General features: G+C 39.0%; 1 protein-coding gene across 1 annotated transcript in view; it reads left to right on the top strand.

Annotated features, from left to right (window-relative positions):
• The first annotated feature begins 11,852 nt into the window (after nucleotides 1–11,852).
• csnk2b (casein kinase 2, beta polypeptide) overlaps nucleotides 11,853–17,260 on the top strand; it is a 30,772-nt gene continuing 25,364 nt past the window's right edge. The window contains exon 1 of the mRNA XM_039768790.1: nucleotides 11,853–12,091. Coding sequence (XP_039624724.1) covers nucleotides 12,046–12,091 — 46 coding nt within the window. The 5' untranslated portion in view covers nucleotides 11,853–12,045. The remainder of the gene's footprint in view (nucleotides 12,092–17,260) is intronic.

Here is a 17,260-nt window from a genome sequence, read left to right as displayed (position 1 = left end):
CCTTTCATCATTAAGGTGTTATTTGCCCGGGTGTCCGCTTGGCTTGTTTTTAATTGTCACTTTTAGAATACAATGAAGACTACACAGAATAAGGGAAACATAATAGGAATACAACAACAAAAAAAAGAGTTAAGCATTTAAAGTTATAGCAAAAAATAGAACTATTTCTAAAATGTCTTAAAATTTTAAAATCATTCAGCTGTGCTTTTCTGAATGCAGTATCAAAGAAGAGACAAAAGACCAGCTAACTAAATTAGACAATTTATTATCAATTATTATCATTTACTGTGAATCTGGTTGGAACAAAAACCGGCAGCCACAGGGGATCCCCAGGACCGAGTTTGGGAACCACTGGGTTGTAGGATGGGGATCTAGAATAGACTGAAGGAAAACAGAAAAAAATCTTGTATATTGTTTAAGTTTTTGTAGGGTAAAGTTTATTTATAGAAGATAAAATAAAATAAAAACTAGGTAGACAAATATGAAATTAGATCTTTTCCTTTAATGAAAAATGAATGCCTAAAATAAGTCATGGAAAAAATAAAATAATTCTCGTGTCTGTGTTTAAGGTGCTGCCTTGCCAGCAGTATAGATGTTTCCGACGTTCTCGCCCTGACATCACTTGCACAGCTGTCCCTTGACAGTGTAACAGATCCATGACATTTTCTTGTGGACTATTCGGCATCTTTTCTTGTAGCCATCTTGAAATGTAGCAGATGAACCTGAACCATCAAATGTTACTGTATGGATTAGCAGCTGGCAAAGTTTCCACTGTCTCATATCCTGAGGTATTCAGCGGTACAGACTTGCCAATCACTGTTAAAAATAAAAAGTTACCAACAAGGGGAAAACTAAGAGTATTTTTCATCTAAAACTATAAATACATTATCATCTAATGGTTATATAGCATTTTCTAACAGTGTCTCATTATGTGTTTTTTTCATTGTGCTTTTCCTGTTTGCTTAATTGTATTTTCTTTGTTTGCAGCAATATAATGTAAACTGGCTTATAACAAATGTATGTGGGTATGTGAATTAGTACATCTTACAATGGATTGACGCCTTATTTATTTTAAGTTGGTCCCTGCCAATGCTCTGGGGAAGGACATCCACTACCCATGACTCTTGCTGGATAATGGGGTTATTACATTATATTATGGGTGATTACAATAAAATATAAAATTAATATGTGTGGACTATACTTTAGAAAGATTATTATGGCCCGTCCTGTTTTAGTCCATAACAGATTCTTGGCCCAGGGCCACTTAGACATTTAAGTGTTGCTCTTTGTGACCAAAGTTAAGCTCAGACTATTGTAGAATAGGAAGTCTTCAATACATTCAGACGCCTCAATGCACAGTTCTCATATGGAGTCAGCCAAGTGGTGTCCACAATCCTTAGTTCTCTGCCTTTATGTTCTACTTTGACTCCTTTGGTTTCGGCATTCAGATCTAAACTGAACACCCCTTCTCCTTCACCGAAGGAGGACACTGAAAGATTTAGTTCTACTATATTGTAAGAATCAGAACATAACTGTATTATTTATTTGAAAGAATTGGATCTTTGGTTTTCATTTTTTATTTTTGTTCAGGTCTAACTGCATAATATGCAATGTAATAGTGTTGAACAACAAAATGCACTTTTAGCTAAATATTTGTTGATTTATGGACCTCATGGAAGATGCCTCATAGTATCACAGGTCTGGGGTCCAATTCATGTCTGGTCACAATCTATGTGGAGTTTTAATGCCCTCCACGTGACTCTTATGTTTTTTTTCTTTTTTGAGTTTATAAGAATATGAACGTTTTGAAATCACTTTAGTTTTGTTTTTTTTTAATCTGGTGCCTCCTGAATCACTGGTACAAGAAAATCCCCACTTCTGATATACTGTTGGGCTCATCTTGAAGTCTAGTTATGCAAGATGTGGATATTTGTGGGGTTCCCCCTTATTTATTTAGCCCTCTAGACCAAAATATCCCTCATGTTTAGGCCATTTGTGGACCATATGTTGTGCAGGCAATCACATCCTTATGATAAAGAGAAAACCAATAGGTGTTTGCAGCAAAAATGATAAGATGGACTTGAATTTTGCATGTCACCCCGTAATGGGATATGATGGGTCAAAGTTACTCCTTTTCACAAAGCTTCAAAAAAATTGGGAATTGGTAATATGTGGCATGGGCGGTGCCATTTTATGCTGTGTTGAAATTGCTGATCATGAATATGATAATAGATCTGATATTTGATTTTTTTACTGGTGGCCCTAGCCCTCTAAGTGCTACACCAAAAGGTTTAAAATGACAAACTTCAAACATAATCATGTGGGGTATCATTATAGACTATTTCAATTTCAGTGATCAAAAATATGATGCTACTTTAGTTTTTTCTTCCTTTACATGGGATCTAGTCTTCTTCGGACCTGTATTAGAGGGTGAAAAATGACAAACTTCATTTAAAATCAAGAATATTTAGACTTTAAACAGTTAAACTGAGGCAGACATTTTTATGTTTTAAATATCTTATGCAACTAGGCATGTTTAATATGTACTACTTCTACCTCATGAAGTCAATAATTACGTTTCTTATGAACACCCCAAATTAGGATGGCTTACAATAATTCAGACTTTTTTTTTCTGAGAAAGGATGGGTGGATGGATAGATAGATGGGAGAAATCCCATGTGGTTTTAGGTTTTTATCCCCACCAAGTTCTGTTTTTGATTGGACTACTACCTTACTTTAGTAACTTGGTATTTCCCAGTTTCTGTGTCCATCCATCCATCCATTATCCAACCCACTATATCCTAACACAGGGTAATGGGGGTCTGCTGGAGCCAATCCCAGCCAACACAGGGCGCAAGGCAGGAACAAATCCTGGGCAGGGTGCCAGCCCACCGCAGGGCACACGCACACACACACACACACACACTAGGGACAATTTAGGATCACCAATGCACCTAAACTGCATGTTCTTTGGACTGTGGAAAGAAACTGGAGCACCCGGAGGAAACCCACGCAGACACGGGGAGAACATGCAAACTCCATGCAGGAAGGACCCCGGAAGCGAACTTACTCCTTACTGCGAGGCAGCAGCGCTGCCCCAGTTTCTGTGTTTTGGTACTAACTCTACAATTATAAACCTGGTTTTGCTGTATTTTTTCTGGAATGTAGCAAGCATTTATGTAAGTTACATATGGATAATTAAATTTTTTTCTAATTTGTTTTTTTCAAAATATTCATCAACATCATTTTCATTTTGCTTTTGTAGGTGTTCTTGTTCTTTTTAATTGTTATTTTGTAATGATTATAAAATTATTACAAAATTATGTGACACTGTATGTATTAGCTACAGCCCTTCAGCATTTAGTGTCTTTTATGTCCTGTCTATTCTAGGTGTTGTTAGTTGTCAATTTTAAGATACAATTAATAGAGCAAACACCACAAAATTGGAGGTAAATGAATGGCAAAATGAAAAAAGGAAACCAAAACATTCAAAGCCTATAGCAAAAATACAAATATGGCTAAATAGAAAAACTAAATACCCTAAAATCTGAAAAACACTTTAACTACACTGTTCAAAAAATTAAGGGAACACTTGATCATCAAAGTCTAAAACCGTCAGTTAAGCTTCGGGGATATTAATCTGTTCAGTTAGTAAGCATAAGCGAGTGTGACTCAACTTCACCTGCTTTGGTGCAAATGAAAGTGACAAGAGGTGCACTGGAGAGGCAACAGGAAGATAAACCTTAAAGAGGGAATGGTTTTGCATGTGGTGACCACAGACAGTTGGTCTCTCCTCATTCTTCTTTATTGATACTTCTCTACTTCTGCATTTTTCCAGTGTATTTGTCACTACTAGTAGCATGAGGCAGTACCTGCAGCTGATTCAGGTTTTACAGGTAGTCCTGCTCCTCCTGGGTGGCACATCCATATATGCCATCACAAGAAGGTTTGCTGTGTCTCCCAGCACAGTCTCAAGAGCATGCAGGGGGTACCAGCAGAGGGGATGTTACACAAGGAGAGCTGGACAGGGCCGTAGAAGGGCATCAACCAAGCAGCAGAACCGGTATTTGCTCTTTTGTGCGAGAAGGAACAGGAGGAACACTACCAGAGCCCAACAAAATGACCTCCAGCGGGCTATTGGTGTGCATGTTTCTGATCAAACTGTCAGAAGCAGACTCCACGAGGTTGGCATTAGGGCCCGAAGTCCTCTAGTGGGACCTGTGCTCACAGCACATTCAGCTTGATTGCCATTTGCCAGAGAATACCACAATTGGCAACTCTGCCACTGGCACCTTGTCCTCTTCACAGATGAAAACAGGTTCACATAGAGCACATATGACAGATGTGAAAGTGTCTGGAGATGCTGTGGTGAATGTTATGCAGCCCGCAACATCATCCAGCATGACCGGTATGGTGTGGGTCAATGATGGTCTGGGAAGGCATATACTGTACTTTAAGGTGTGGCACAGACCTGCCCATGCTAGGCAATGGTACCCTGACTGCTGTTAGGTGCCAGGATGAAATTTTCCAAGCCACTGTCAGACCTTTTGCTGGTGCAGTGGGCCCTGGGTTCCACCTGGTGCAGGACAATGCCCTGCTTAATTTGTAGGCAGCTTTTGGATGATGAAGGCATTGATGCCACTGACTGGCCTACACATTCCCCAGACCTGAATCCAAATGAGAACCTCTGGTATGTTATGTATTGGTGCGTGTTACCACAAGGTAGTGCCTCAGTCTGTCCAGGAACTCACTGATGTCCTGATCAAGGTCTGGGAGGAGATCCTCCTGGACATCATTCACCATCTTGTCAGGAAAATGCCCAGACATGGTCAGGAGTGCATAGAGGCATGGGGCATACACACTACCTAGTCATATGATGAATTACTGGGAGTTGGATCAACGTGTGATTTTAATTTTTGACTCTGATTTTCAGTATGATTTTGTATCCAGCTCTCAGTAGGTTGGTAATTTTGGTTTCCATTGACCATTGTTACATCATTTTGTTCTCAACGAATTACACAATATTACTTAGTAAAGACTTTCCACTTGAATATTTTGTTCATCAAGATCCAAAGTATGATTATAGTGTTTTCTTAATTTTTTTTTGATTGAAATTTAGTGACTTTATAGAAAAAAGAATTTTTTTTACACATTGATAATTTGTTTAACATACATGCTCTACCTGTGTGTGTACTTTATGCAAACAAAGGACTGAGCAAAAACAACTAATGAGCCAAGCAACACCACTAACCAATACAGTGAATGTATGACTGAAAAGGGGCGGTGTCCTGGATAGGAAAAAAGAAACATGATCATGTGTGAAATGGCAGTATATAATGGTAGTATATATCTCTGTAGCCCCGAGCCAGGTAGGTAGAGTTGACTCCAATGGGTGACGACAGACTCTCTGCAGACCTTCATAACCCCTTCCGAGTTACACTATGGGTTAAGATTAAGGTTGTGGAAGAGTTATCTGATTCAAATATTGATAACTCTCCGTTAGGTTAACTCCAGGTACTTGGAGCTCCAGAGTGGAGGCTCTAAGCTGCAGAGATACCAGCCATGAAAGTTTTTTTGTAGTTTGAGGTTATTTAGTGTACTATAAACCTTGAGTACTGGTGCTATAAGTGTAGGTGTTGCTTCACTAGACACAGAAAAGATGGGAGAGAAAATTAGCAGTGGTTGTGGTGCCCTCAGGTCCAAAACAAGCTTAGACTGATGCAGTGGTTTCGTGAGGGGGCTATGATCTTCAGAGGCTAAAGTCCTGATCTATTGTGCTCAGCTCCTGATCTTTTTCTTGATTATAAACAACAACAACAACAACTCTTATTTCTGCAGCACATTTTCATACTAAAGTTTAACTTAAAGTGCTTTACAAAATGTCAAAGAAGTAGTTACATGTAAAGAAAAACAAGTTAAAATTTATTAAGAACAATAATGCATACATAATATACAAAAATGCACAATTATATTAGATAGATATAGTCCTTAAGTATGGACTTGCTTTTTAAAATCTCTAAATGACAGTCGAATGATTAGGTCAGTGGGCGTGGGTGGGCAAAAAAAAAATCCATTTGGGATGGAAAAAAACAAAAAAAACTTCCATGCCAAAGGAACGGCCAGCCCCAAATGGGTATTCTGCCTAAAGTAAATGTTCTTAAGTAGCCCTTTATTGTTTTTTTAAGGGTTCATTTTAGAAGATTCAGTGAAGTTGGTCTTGTGGCAGGTTGGGGTTTACACTTTCATTCAAACATTCAAACATCACAGGTAGCTGCACAAGGCTTTGATCAGGTATTGGTGGCATTCTGAATAACCAAAAATGAAAACGGAGAATATGAAAGATTAAAAAAGATTGTATGTTCATTGAAGAGTATAATAATTTTATGCCTATCTTGTTTAACTACTAAAACTGAAATGTAGCCAGGAAAAGGCCAAATAAAAAAAGTTTTTAAAAATTATCCACAATATTAGCCTGGTGTTGTAGAGTTTTGCTGCTGCCTCACCATTTCTTGTATGCTTTGCTCTTGGAATAATAAGCAGACCACCATTAGACGATCTAAGGTTAAGGCTTTGAGTGTAGAGGGACAGACACCCCAAAAAGTAGGAAGAAGAAAGTCTATTTCAAGTTTTTTATACCATTAGTAGTATCTTATAGTCAGTTCTAAAAGACATGGGTAACTAATGTAATGATGCCAAAACTTGTGGGGTGTGCTCTGATTTTCTTTTTCTGGCTAAGATCCTTGCTACTACATTCAGCACTAGCTGCAACCAATTGATGTCTCTCTTAGGTAGACCAGATAGGAGTGAGTTACAGTAATCTAGCCAACTAAAAACAAAAGTGTGAATAATTTCTCAGCATCTTGCAGTGTTATAAAAGGTCTATCTTTGCCAATGTGCTTTCAAGGGAAAAATGCAGTTTGAGTAATATGGTTAATATATGATTTAACATATGATTTAAAAAAAGAACAATAGTGGTAGATCCCTGATCTTTTTCTCCATCATATTCAATATAGCTCCTGATCAACATGCACGAAAGCTCAAAGAGACTCCCCTGCTATTTGATTTTACATATACTAGGGGGCTTCACCCCCGGCTCGCTTCACTCGCCCACCCCCAGTTTGGTTTACCGGATATACAATTTAAAGAGATTGTTATTTTCATGGGAATTGTTTAATATGCATTATTATTTTCATGGGAATTGTTTAATATGCATTATTTTTACTTTTACTTTGAAACTTTTGTTAAAACAGTACTTTATTTCCAGTCCCGGGCGTGGTTAAATCTCTTTTTCGCAGGATGTATAACACAGCTCATGTTGTGAATTTTGGCTGTACACATGAACGTTGGATTGTCGCTGTACAAAATGCCATTGGATCTGCTACTGTCTTTCTGCTGCTGCTGCTGGCGAGCTGCATGTTCTGCTTGTCGCGCTGCATGTCTACCATTTCAAAGCCTGTACAGCAGCTGTCCTTTTGCCACTTCGTGTCCCTCCTGCTCATGTTGTGGGGGGATGGGTGGGGGGGCTGAACGCACACTAAGGAGATGCTATCGGATCAGCTACTGTCTTTCTGCTGCTGCTGCTGGCGAGATGCGTGCTCTGCTTGTTGTGCTGCGTGTCGATCATTTCAAAGCCTGTACAGCAGCTACTTTTGCCACTTTGTGTCTCTGCCGCTTGTGTTGTTAAGGGGGAGGAGCTGAATGCACGCTAAGGAGAAGCGGTCGGATCATCTGCTGGCTTGCTGCTGCTGGCAAGCTGTGTGTTCTGCTTGTCACTTGTCATTGTTTTAAGAGCTGGGAGCACATGAAGTGTGTCTACCAAAAGCATTCCAACAACTGCTAGGTTAGATGTCCATGAACTTGTTTTAAATGTTGTCACACTGCCTTGTCTCGCGTGACGTTAAAGTGTCTCTCGCAGGACATCAAATTGTCTTCCGAGAAGATCACGTCTCGTCTCCCTAGTCTCCCTCCCAAGATTTTTTTATAATAGAGAGATGCAACACCATGTGTGACAATCACAGAGGCCTAAGACTCCGCTACCTGCAAATCCTAGAAATGCCTAAGGCAGGACCAATGGCATTAGTTTCAACTTAATGGGACCCCAACAAACTACTCAATTGTAATGCACATTTGCATCTAAGGACTTTGAAAGGGCACTCCCACATCTGCTCTTCGAAATGGTGTATATTTACACACACCTCTGCGTACTTTCAATAGGGATGCTCCCCCAGCCCACCCCCAATCTCCAAAATCTTTATATATACATTGGTATCTGGGGACTTTAAAGTGGGACCATATACAACTGATAAAATACACAAAAATAAATACTTGAGTGAACAATGTAAACAAATTAAAATCATAATCATCCAATAATGATGATAATACATACTCAGATTTCATATTATTCCTACTGATTACCCATTTCAGTTCAAAAGAAAACACTTTCCTGTAAAATTGTATTTTGCAATGACTATCAACAAAAACAAAGTCATTAGGAACAGTGGGAATTGGTCTAATGAGGAAATTTTTACTCATGAACAACTGTGAATTATAATAATTCTTTACATTTATATAGTATTTTTCTCATTATTCAAAGTACTTTACACAGTGATTGGGGAACCACTTCAAACACCACTAATGTGCTGCATCCACCTCGATGATGCGATGATGGCCATCATTGTGCCAGTACACTCACCATACATTAGCTGTTAGGTGTTGGAAGGGTGAGAGATAATTAGCCAGTTAGAGGCAGGAGATGATTAGGGGACCAGAATAACAAGGCCAAGTTGGGAAATTTAGTTAGGATTTTGGAATACACCCTGTTCTTTACGAAGAATGCCCAGGGATTTTAATGACTGCAGAGAGTCAGGACCTTGATTTTATGTCTTATATGAAGGACAGTGCCATTTTATAGCACAGTGTCCCTGTCACTGCACTAGGGCATTGGGATACACATTCAGATCTCAGGGTAAGCTTCCCCTGCTGGACTTGACAACACCTCCTCTGTATAGCATGTTCAAGAGAAAGCAGTGATCTAAAAGTATTATTATTACTTATTGTTTGACTGCCACCTTTAAATAAAGCAATTTTCCACATTAGAGATACAATTGGTTACATTTAATTTGTTTCCTAATTGGAGCACAGGCAGGTGAAGTGACTTGCACATGTCACACAGTGTCAGCAGCATGATTTGAATCCAAAACCTAAGGGTTTGAAGTTAAGCTTTAACCACCATACCACATAGTGCCAATAATATTAGCCCTTGGTAAGACACCTACAAATGTAAACTGAAAGGTAGTTATTTAGTATTTCTGATATACACAATTAATAGATTACACTATAACTGAGGTACTTTGTCTTATCAAATTTTACAGGTAAAGTTGGATAACACTAGTTTCCTATAAATGTAAATTCGGCACTATTGTGCTTTTTGAAAGCAGGATCCATTTTAATAAAATGATAAGATCCTGTGTCTCTGTATGTTTGTCCAGTTGCTATGTCTCTATATTTCCAACAGATGGTGCATCACATTTGCAGTAATAAAATGTATTGCATTTGTCATTCCAACACACGGCGCATTACAATCATTAACACTGCTTTATTGAACCCCATACCAAATGGCAAGTAACAGAGGAATATGAATTGCATTTCTCATTCTATCAGGTGGTGCATCATCAACATGTGTAGTTATGCATTTTATTACTCCATGCATTAGGAAATACATTCCAAAAGATGATCTACTACATACATTAATGCTGAGGTCTATGTTGATTACATAGATTTTAACTTGTCTTAGATGGGGTCACAAAGCTAGTAAGAGAAAAAAAGAAAACAAAACACTACCAAATTCAAAAAAGGAATTATTTACAGGTAAAATGACTTGCTGATTGTGAAACTGGTTGATATCTAACCCTGTTGCAGGGGTGTAGCACAAAACTCTGGGTCGTATACATAAGCTGTCTCTGCCGCCACGAAAATGCAATATGCTAGACTGGAAAACACATAAGTTTGTCAAGTCAGAAACCATAATGTGGAATGAGTAAAACAAGTGAGAGAACATTATTCTTCACACGCTGCTGCATTTTATGAAGTTTACTCCATTAAAGCATTGTTTATTTGTGTTGCTACCCGCTACAGCAGTGATTCTTGACCTGTTTTGAGTCATGGACCCTTTTAAGAATCTGATGAAAGCTAAAGACCCCCTTCCCCAGAAATGCTCACATAAACACAACTTTGCATGCAATGAATACAATGTACTTTATTTATCAAGATTTGATTGTCTTACACATATATGACATACACAAATTATAATTAAACTTTAAATTAAACTATCTAAAAAAAACACTTCTTTTTATACAAAAAGTAATGCAATGGTGATGGACAGGTTGACAGACGAGATTAGATAGGAGTCCCCGTGGACTATGATGTTTGCTGATGACATTGTGATCTATAGTGATACTAGGGAGCAGGTTGAGGAGACCCTGGAGAGGTGGAGATATGCTCTGGAGAGGAAAGGAATGAAGGTCAGTAGGAACAAGACAGAATACATGTGTGTAAATGAGAGGGAGGACACTGGAATGGTGATGATGCAGGGAGTAGAGTTGGCGAAGGTGGATGAGTTTAAATACTTGGGATAAACAGTACAGAGTAACGGGGATTGTGGAAGAGAGGAGAAAAAGAGAGTGCAGGCAGGGTGGAGAAGAGTGTCAGGAGTGATTTGTGACAGACAGATATCAGCAAGAGTGAAAGGGAAGGTCTACAGGACGGTAGTGAGACCACCTATGTTATATGGGTTGGACACGGTGGCAGTGACCAGAAAGCAGGAGACAGAGCTGAAGGTAGCAGAGTTAAAGATTCTAAGATTTGCATTGGGTGTGACAAGGGTGGATAGGATTAGAAATGAGTACATTAGAGGGTCAGCTCAAGTTGGACGGTTGGGAGACAAAGTCAGAGAAGCAAGATTGCATTGGTTTGGAAATGTGCAGAGGAGAGATGCTAAGTATATTGGGAGAAGGATGCTAAGGACAGAGCTGCCAGGCAAGAGAAAAAGAGGAAGACGTAAGAGAAGGTTCATGGATGTGGTGAGAGAGAACATGCAGGTGATGGGTGTAACAGAACAAGATGCAGAGGACAGAAAGATATGGAAGAAGATGATCCGCTGTTGCGACCCCTAATGGGAGCAGCCGAAAGAAGAAGAATGGCCAGTCATTATAATTATGAAATACAATCCTCGTGTGCAAATTAAAACAAATCTGCTGATACTACGTTTTCAACTACCATTACTACTACTACATCAACTCTAAATCAACAGTACCGGGCTGTATAGTAAATATAAATGTTAATTTTTACCTGACCCTCACGGACCCCGTTAAACCCATCCACGGACTTCAGGTTAAGAACCTCTGCCCTAGAGATTCACATGGCTAAGAGAAGTATATTCATAGCTCACGTTTGCCCCCTAGCGATCATATTTAATGTACTAAGGGTTTATTTAATTAAGTGGCAAACCTCGGTTTCTCACTTTAAACCAACCAGACGAAAGGCGTCAGCTGCTTAGCCTCTGCCTCAGCAATGCTAACACATTCCTATTTAAGTATTTTGGGCTCCCTTGACACCTCCTTTGGGCTTGCGGGCATTAGGACTTAAATGCCCATTACAGTAAATGCAGTCTTATGAAACGCAACGACATTTGCACCCTGCCTCAGTGCGATTGGGATATATGGAAACGTTAAAAATAAAAACGTACTGTATACCGTAAACACGAGTTGTTACTAGGAAACAACTCGTTGCGTGGATATAGTTGCTAGGCGTTTTTTTAATCCGTAAAAGCCCCGCCCACTTCTTAGTCTGGTTTCCGGAGGAAAATAAAAGAGGCACAGTCGTATCCGTCGCTTCTTTGAGGGCGACAGGTTAAGGATGATTTAAAAAGAGAAACCGACCCCGCTGTCGTCGTTTGTAACGCCCAGAGAATGCTCCTTTTTCGGTTGTTGGAAACCCCGATCCTTTAAATTTCAAAGATGTTTTATTAAGACTACCCTGACAGTCTTAATGGAGAGTATTGAATTTAATCGGAGACCCGCGCTGGCAAAAGAAGGTAGAACAAAAGCCTTTCCGAATGGGAAGATTGATTGTAGTCAAGTGCAATATAATATTAAAAAGTTGCATTGTTTACTAACACACCCTCACCCTGACCTTTCCCCTTTTTATTATCTTCTGCCGAATCCGCACCACGTGTCCTCCTTATCCCCGACCCCCTTCCCCCTTGTCTCGTGTGTTATTTCTAACCAGACTAACATGAGCGAACTCCGCCACTCTTCGTGTCTCTTTGCTTGTCTTATACTCACTCCGCGCTCCTCCGTGTCTGCAAAGAAAACTTTCGAGCCTAATCGGCGAGTACAATTGTATGCAAACATGAGCATATTGGACATCTGCACAACAGTGAGATAAAATCACAGTTTCGCGTATCCGTGTAAGATTAGTTTTGTAGCTTTGGAGGTCGTTTGACTTTGGTTTACTGGTGTTCGGAACACAATTCTTAACAGAATTTCCGTATAAATTACATCTTGTTAGGATATGGATTTATTTAAAATAGATTACACAAGAGATATGAAATAGGACGAGCTATAAATTAATAGAGAGGAAACTTAAATGTGACATTTTTATAATCTAAAAATGACATGTTAAACAACATAAGATGTGCGATGCCATAGTGGTGCAGCAGTTATCTACGCAGCCCCCTGTTCCTGCTCTGTGTCAGTTCTGCGTTTTCGCCAGAATATACGCTCCCAAACTCTCTAATACAAGGGTAATTAATGACATAAACTGGCCTTGTTTAAATATATGGCCCTCAGTTGACTGGCACACCATGCAGGATTGGGTCTTTGCCATGTAACCCAAGCTGCCTGAATGACAAATGCTGTTCTAAAAATTTACTTTGTTTCACTGCACCTTATTCATATTAGAAGCTTACTTCCACTAAGAGCCTTAATCGTTATTATTCCAATATTCTACCCCCTTTTCTGTTTATATACTGATATCGATATCTGCATTTATTTGATTTAAGCAGTTAACTGTATTTGATTTGCTTTCCAAACTTGCTTTATTTATTTATGTATGTATTTTCTTCTTTTGAAAGTACTGGTTACAGGTTTAATTTCAGTTGTGCACTTTTTTTTTAAATTATTTTTGAATTCGTTATTGTGTTTTGACCACTGTATCTGCTATTATTATTCACATACATATTTTCTACATTTTTTTATTTCACGAGCACTGTTCTCCATTTTGTTTATATAAAAGAAGCTGTTATTTGTGAGATTACTTTTTATAGTGTGCCCACAGTTTCTCTTCATTTCTGACACTGCTCACACTTTTTAAGTAGTAGTGTACTATTTCAGATTTATATTAAGTAGGTTTGAGAATGTTATTTTGAGCACAGGCACCAATGTCTGCTTTGTTTTAATCCCATGGTTCATATGTCTGGGCTGCATCAGGCTGTGAATTCTGTCATTTGTTTTTACACAAGTGTGTATGTCTCTGTTAATTTCCAGGAGCATGTAGTTGGGTTAATTAAAGTGCAAACACATTGCTATAGGCAGTAAATATCTGTGTCAGCTGTATTTTAGGCATGACATTTTCAACTACAATTAATAGGCATTACAATATTTTCCAGTATTGCATACTTTAAATCAGTATTCTTGGCACTATCGGAGAATGTTTTAAAAGCAAATTTCATTACAATAAAATATAGAAAATGCACTGTTTTGGCAAAAGATGCAAGTTTGTGCCTGTATGAACAAATCAATATAACACATATTTCTGCAGTACTTCAAAAATAGATTCAAAGTAAATTCATGTCACAAACGTTAGTTTATTAAATCCAAACCAGAGAAGTTAATTTAAGTTACATTGACAGTAATTTCAGTGCACATCTCTTTAGTTATGGGGCGGCATGGTGGCACAGTGGGTAGCGCTGCTGCCTCCCAGTTAGAAGACCCGGGTTCGCTTCCCAGGTCCTACCTGCGTGGAGTTTGCATGTTCTCCGTGGCTGCGTGGGTTTCCTCCATCAGTTCAAAGACATGCAGGTTAGGTGCATTGGGGATTCTAAATTGTCCCTAGTTATTTGTGTTTGTGCGCACCCTGCCCGGTGTTTGCTTCCTGCCTTGTGCCCTGCGTTGGCTGGGATTGGCTCCAGTCGACCCCCGTGACCCTGTAGTTAGGATATAGCGGGTTGGATAATGGATGGATCTCTTTAATTATATTAAAAAGCTACATTTATAGGGGCTATTATAATCTTGGGGGACTTTAACTGCCTTAATACTAACTGGGATAACCTTGGAAATAGTGGAGCACAAGAGCAGGAGTTTTTAGAAGTAATCAGTGGCTATTTTTTTAGTACAATATATTAAAGCACGGGTGGTGCAGTGGGTAGCGCTGCTGCCTCGCAGTTAGGAGACCCGGGTTCACTTCCTGGGTCCTCCCTGCGTGGAGTTTGCATGTTCTCCCCGTGTCTGTGTGGGTTTCCTCCCACAGTCCAAAGACATGCAGGTTAGGTGCATTGGCGTTCCTAAATTGTCCCTAGTGTGTGCCCTGCAGTGGGCTGGCGCCCTGCCCTGCCTGGGGTTTGTTTCCTGCCTTGCAGCCTGTGTTGGTGATTGCCTCCAGCAGACCCCCGTGACCCTGTAGTTACGATATAGCGGGTTGGATAATGGATGGATGAAGGTTAAGGAACCAACGTGGGGCAAAGCCTGTCTAGATTTAGTATTTTGTAATAATCAGAATAGAATTTAGCATGTAGAGGTGATTGAACTACTAGGGTCAAGTGACCATAATATAATCCTCACTGTTTTGGAAGAGTATGGATGCAAAGACTAAAACCGTTAAGTTTAATGTTGGTAGGGCAAATATTGAGCAGATGCGGCAAAGTCTAAGGAGGATAGACTGAGATAAGCTTTTAAGGGCGGAGTCAGTTGAGAAGCACTATATATATATATAGATATATATATATATATATACATACTAGGGGGCTTCGCTCGCCAACCCCCTGTGTTTGGTTTTCTCGATACACACTTTTAAGATTTTTTTTCTTTGAATTGTTGCTATTTCATTAGTTTCACTTTTATTTCAGAACTTCTGTAAAAACAATATTTGGAATCTTTGGAGTCCCAATATGCTGAATCTTTTAAATGAGGTCAGTGAGACATGTGTTTAATGACTTTGTACCATAATTCAGAATAGATTTCTCTGTTTGGAATTTTAGCACAGACAAAACGATTTACATTATCAGCAGTTAATAATTTTTTTTGCAAAGTAACCAATAAATGCATGTGAGGTAAACCCCATTTTTGAAATTCTCTAACTTAAACTTCAAAGCCTTAGAAAATTTACATACTTCTGACATATCATCTATGTCCATATATTCGATTTCTATTTGCCTTTTCATTATTTCTCTGAGTAATAATTTCTCTTTCTCTTTTTTTTTGCACTAATGCAATGTTTACTTTCTTTGTTTTGACACTGTCGTTTTTTTCTGCTTTCATATTTTGTATCTTGCTCTGCAAGTGTTTCTACTCGTTTTTTGCCTTTCAATTCCACTGCTTTCATAATCTCTAACCTGCTCTGCATGTGTATAGCGCCAACGTTTGTAAACATATTTATGAAGTTCTACTTTGTCTTTTACTCTCTGTCTTTTAACTCTGAGCCCGATTGGACTTGCTTTTTTTTCAATTCCACTTGTTCCGGGCTGATAATTACTTTCCTTATTTTCTGAATTTGCACCTAGATTATTCTTTTTCTTTTTTGCTCTTTTTTCTCTCCAACACTTTTGAGTCTCTTTTCTCCATGCTTTCTTCTTCGTTTAGTTGTCGACATTTCATTTATAACGTATTGTCCTTATACGCTTTATATGTGCTGAGAGCCCTGGATATGTGTGTACTCAAATCCTTACACTCACACGACTGAGCTGAGTGTTTTGCTGCCCGTTGTCTTATTTGATATTGGTTGTAAGTAGGGCGTGTCTTGCAAGAATCTCATGTTCTATGTCACCGCGAGACGGTCCTGGGTCAATCTCCTGGCACAAAGTCTCGTGTTTAAGGTCACCACGAGACGCTCCGTGGCCATTCTTTCATCTTGCGGGTCTTCTTGTGTCTTCCGTGATCTTAACATGAAGATCACGCCTTGTCTCCCAACTTTCTCTCCTAGGATTTTTTTTTTTTATAATAGAGAGATATTTGCAGCTGGAGATCCACAAAGGGAGAAGATGAATCACGTATCATAAAGTAGTTTTTATTCCTGAACCTTCAGCCCCTTCCTGGAGCCGTCATCAGAGGGTAATGCTTAGATATACAAGAATCATAGGCAATATATAGCAAAATTAGGGTGTGTCAAGGGTTTGGTCAGTGTATGGTTTGGGAGGAGTATTGGTCGCAAAGTTTTATTTATTATGAACATGTTCTTATTAAGTTTGCATATGCTGGGTTTATATCCAAATGTCTGTTGATGAAGTTTTCATTTGATAACCAAGATTCAGCTAGCTCTCTGCCACTTTTAGTACTGGCCTTAAATCTTATTTTTACATTGTCCCAGTTCATGATTCCTTCCTTCTGACGGCGTTGCGATGTTCCTGTATATGTGTTGTGATTCTTTTTGGCTGAATCTTGGTTATCAAATGAAAACGCCATCAACAGACATTTGGACATAAACTCAGCACATGCAAACTTAATAAGAACATGTTCATAATAAATAAAACTTTACGACCAATACCCCTCCCATCCCCCCATACACTGACCAAACCCTTGATGACCCCCGGCCCCCACCTCCTAATTTTGCTATATATTGCCTTTGACTCTTATATGTCTAAGCATTACCCTCTGATGATGGCTCCTGGCAGGGGCTGAAAGCCCAGGAAAAAAAACTACTTTATGATACGTGATTCGTCTTCTCCCTTTGTGGATCTCCAGCTGCAAATATGCAAACCGCATCACAGACCTTCGCTTCCATATATATATATATACACACACACACACACATATATACAGTTTGTATATACCTGTATAAGTATATACACTTCTGGTGAAAAGTTTTGGAACACCTCTGTTTTTCCAGTTTATTTTTCAAATGTAATCCATTGAAATGCAATGCATGAGCTAAAATAGTGAAAAGGTAAGCAGTAAACTGCCAGAAGTTTACAGTTTAGGTTAGCAAAAACTGAAAAAAGGAAACTTCAGAATATTAAAAATGGGCCTTCTTCAGGAAACAACCAATAGGT

The sequence above is a fragment of the Polypterus senegalus genome, chromosome 11 (assembly GCF_016835505.1).
Source record: "Polypterus senegalus isolate Bchr_013 chromosome 11, ASM1683550v1, whole genome shotgun sequence".
Classification (NCBI taxonomy): domain Eukaryota; kingdom Metazoa; phylum Chordata; class Cladistia; order Polypteriformes; family Polypteridae; genus Polypterus; species Polypterus senegalus.
Note: the sequence above shows the minus strand (reverse complement) of the source record. Positions and strands in the feature narration are given on the sequence as shown.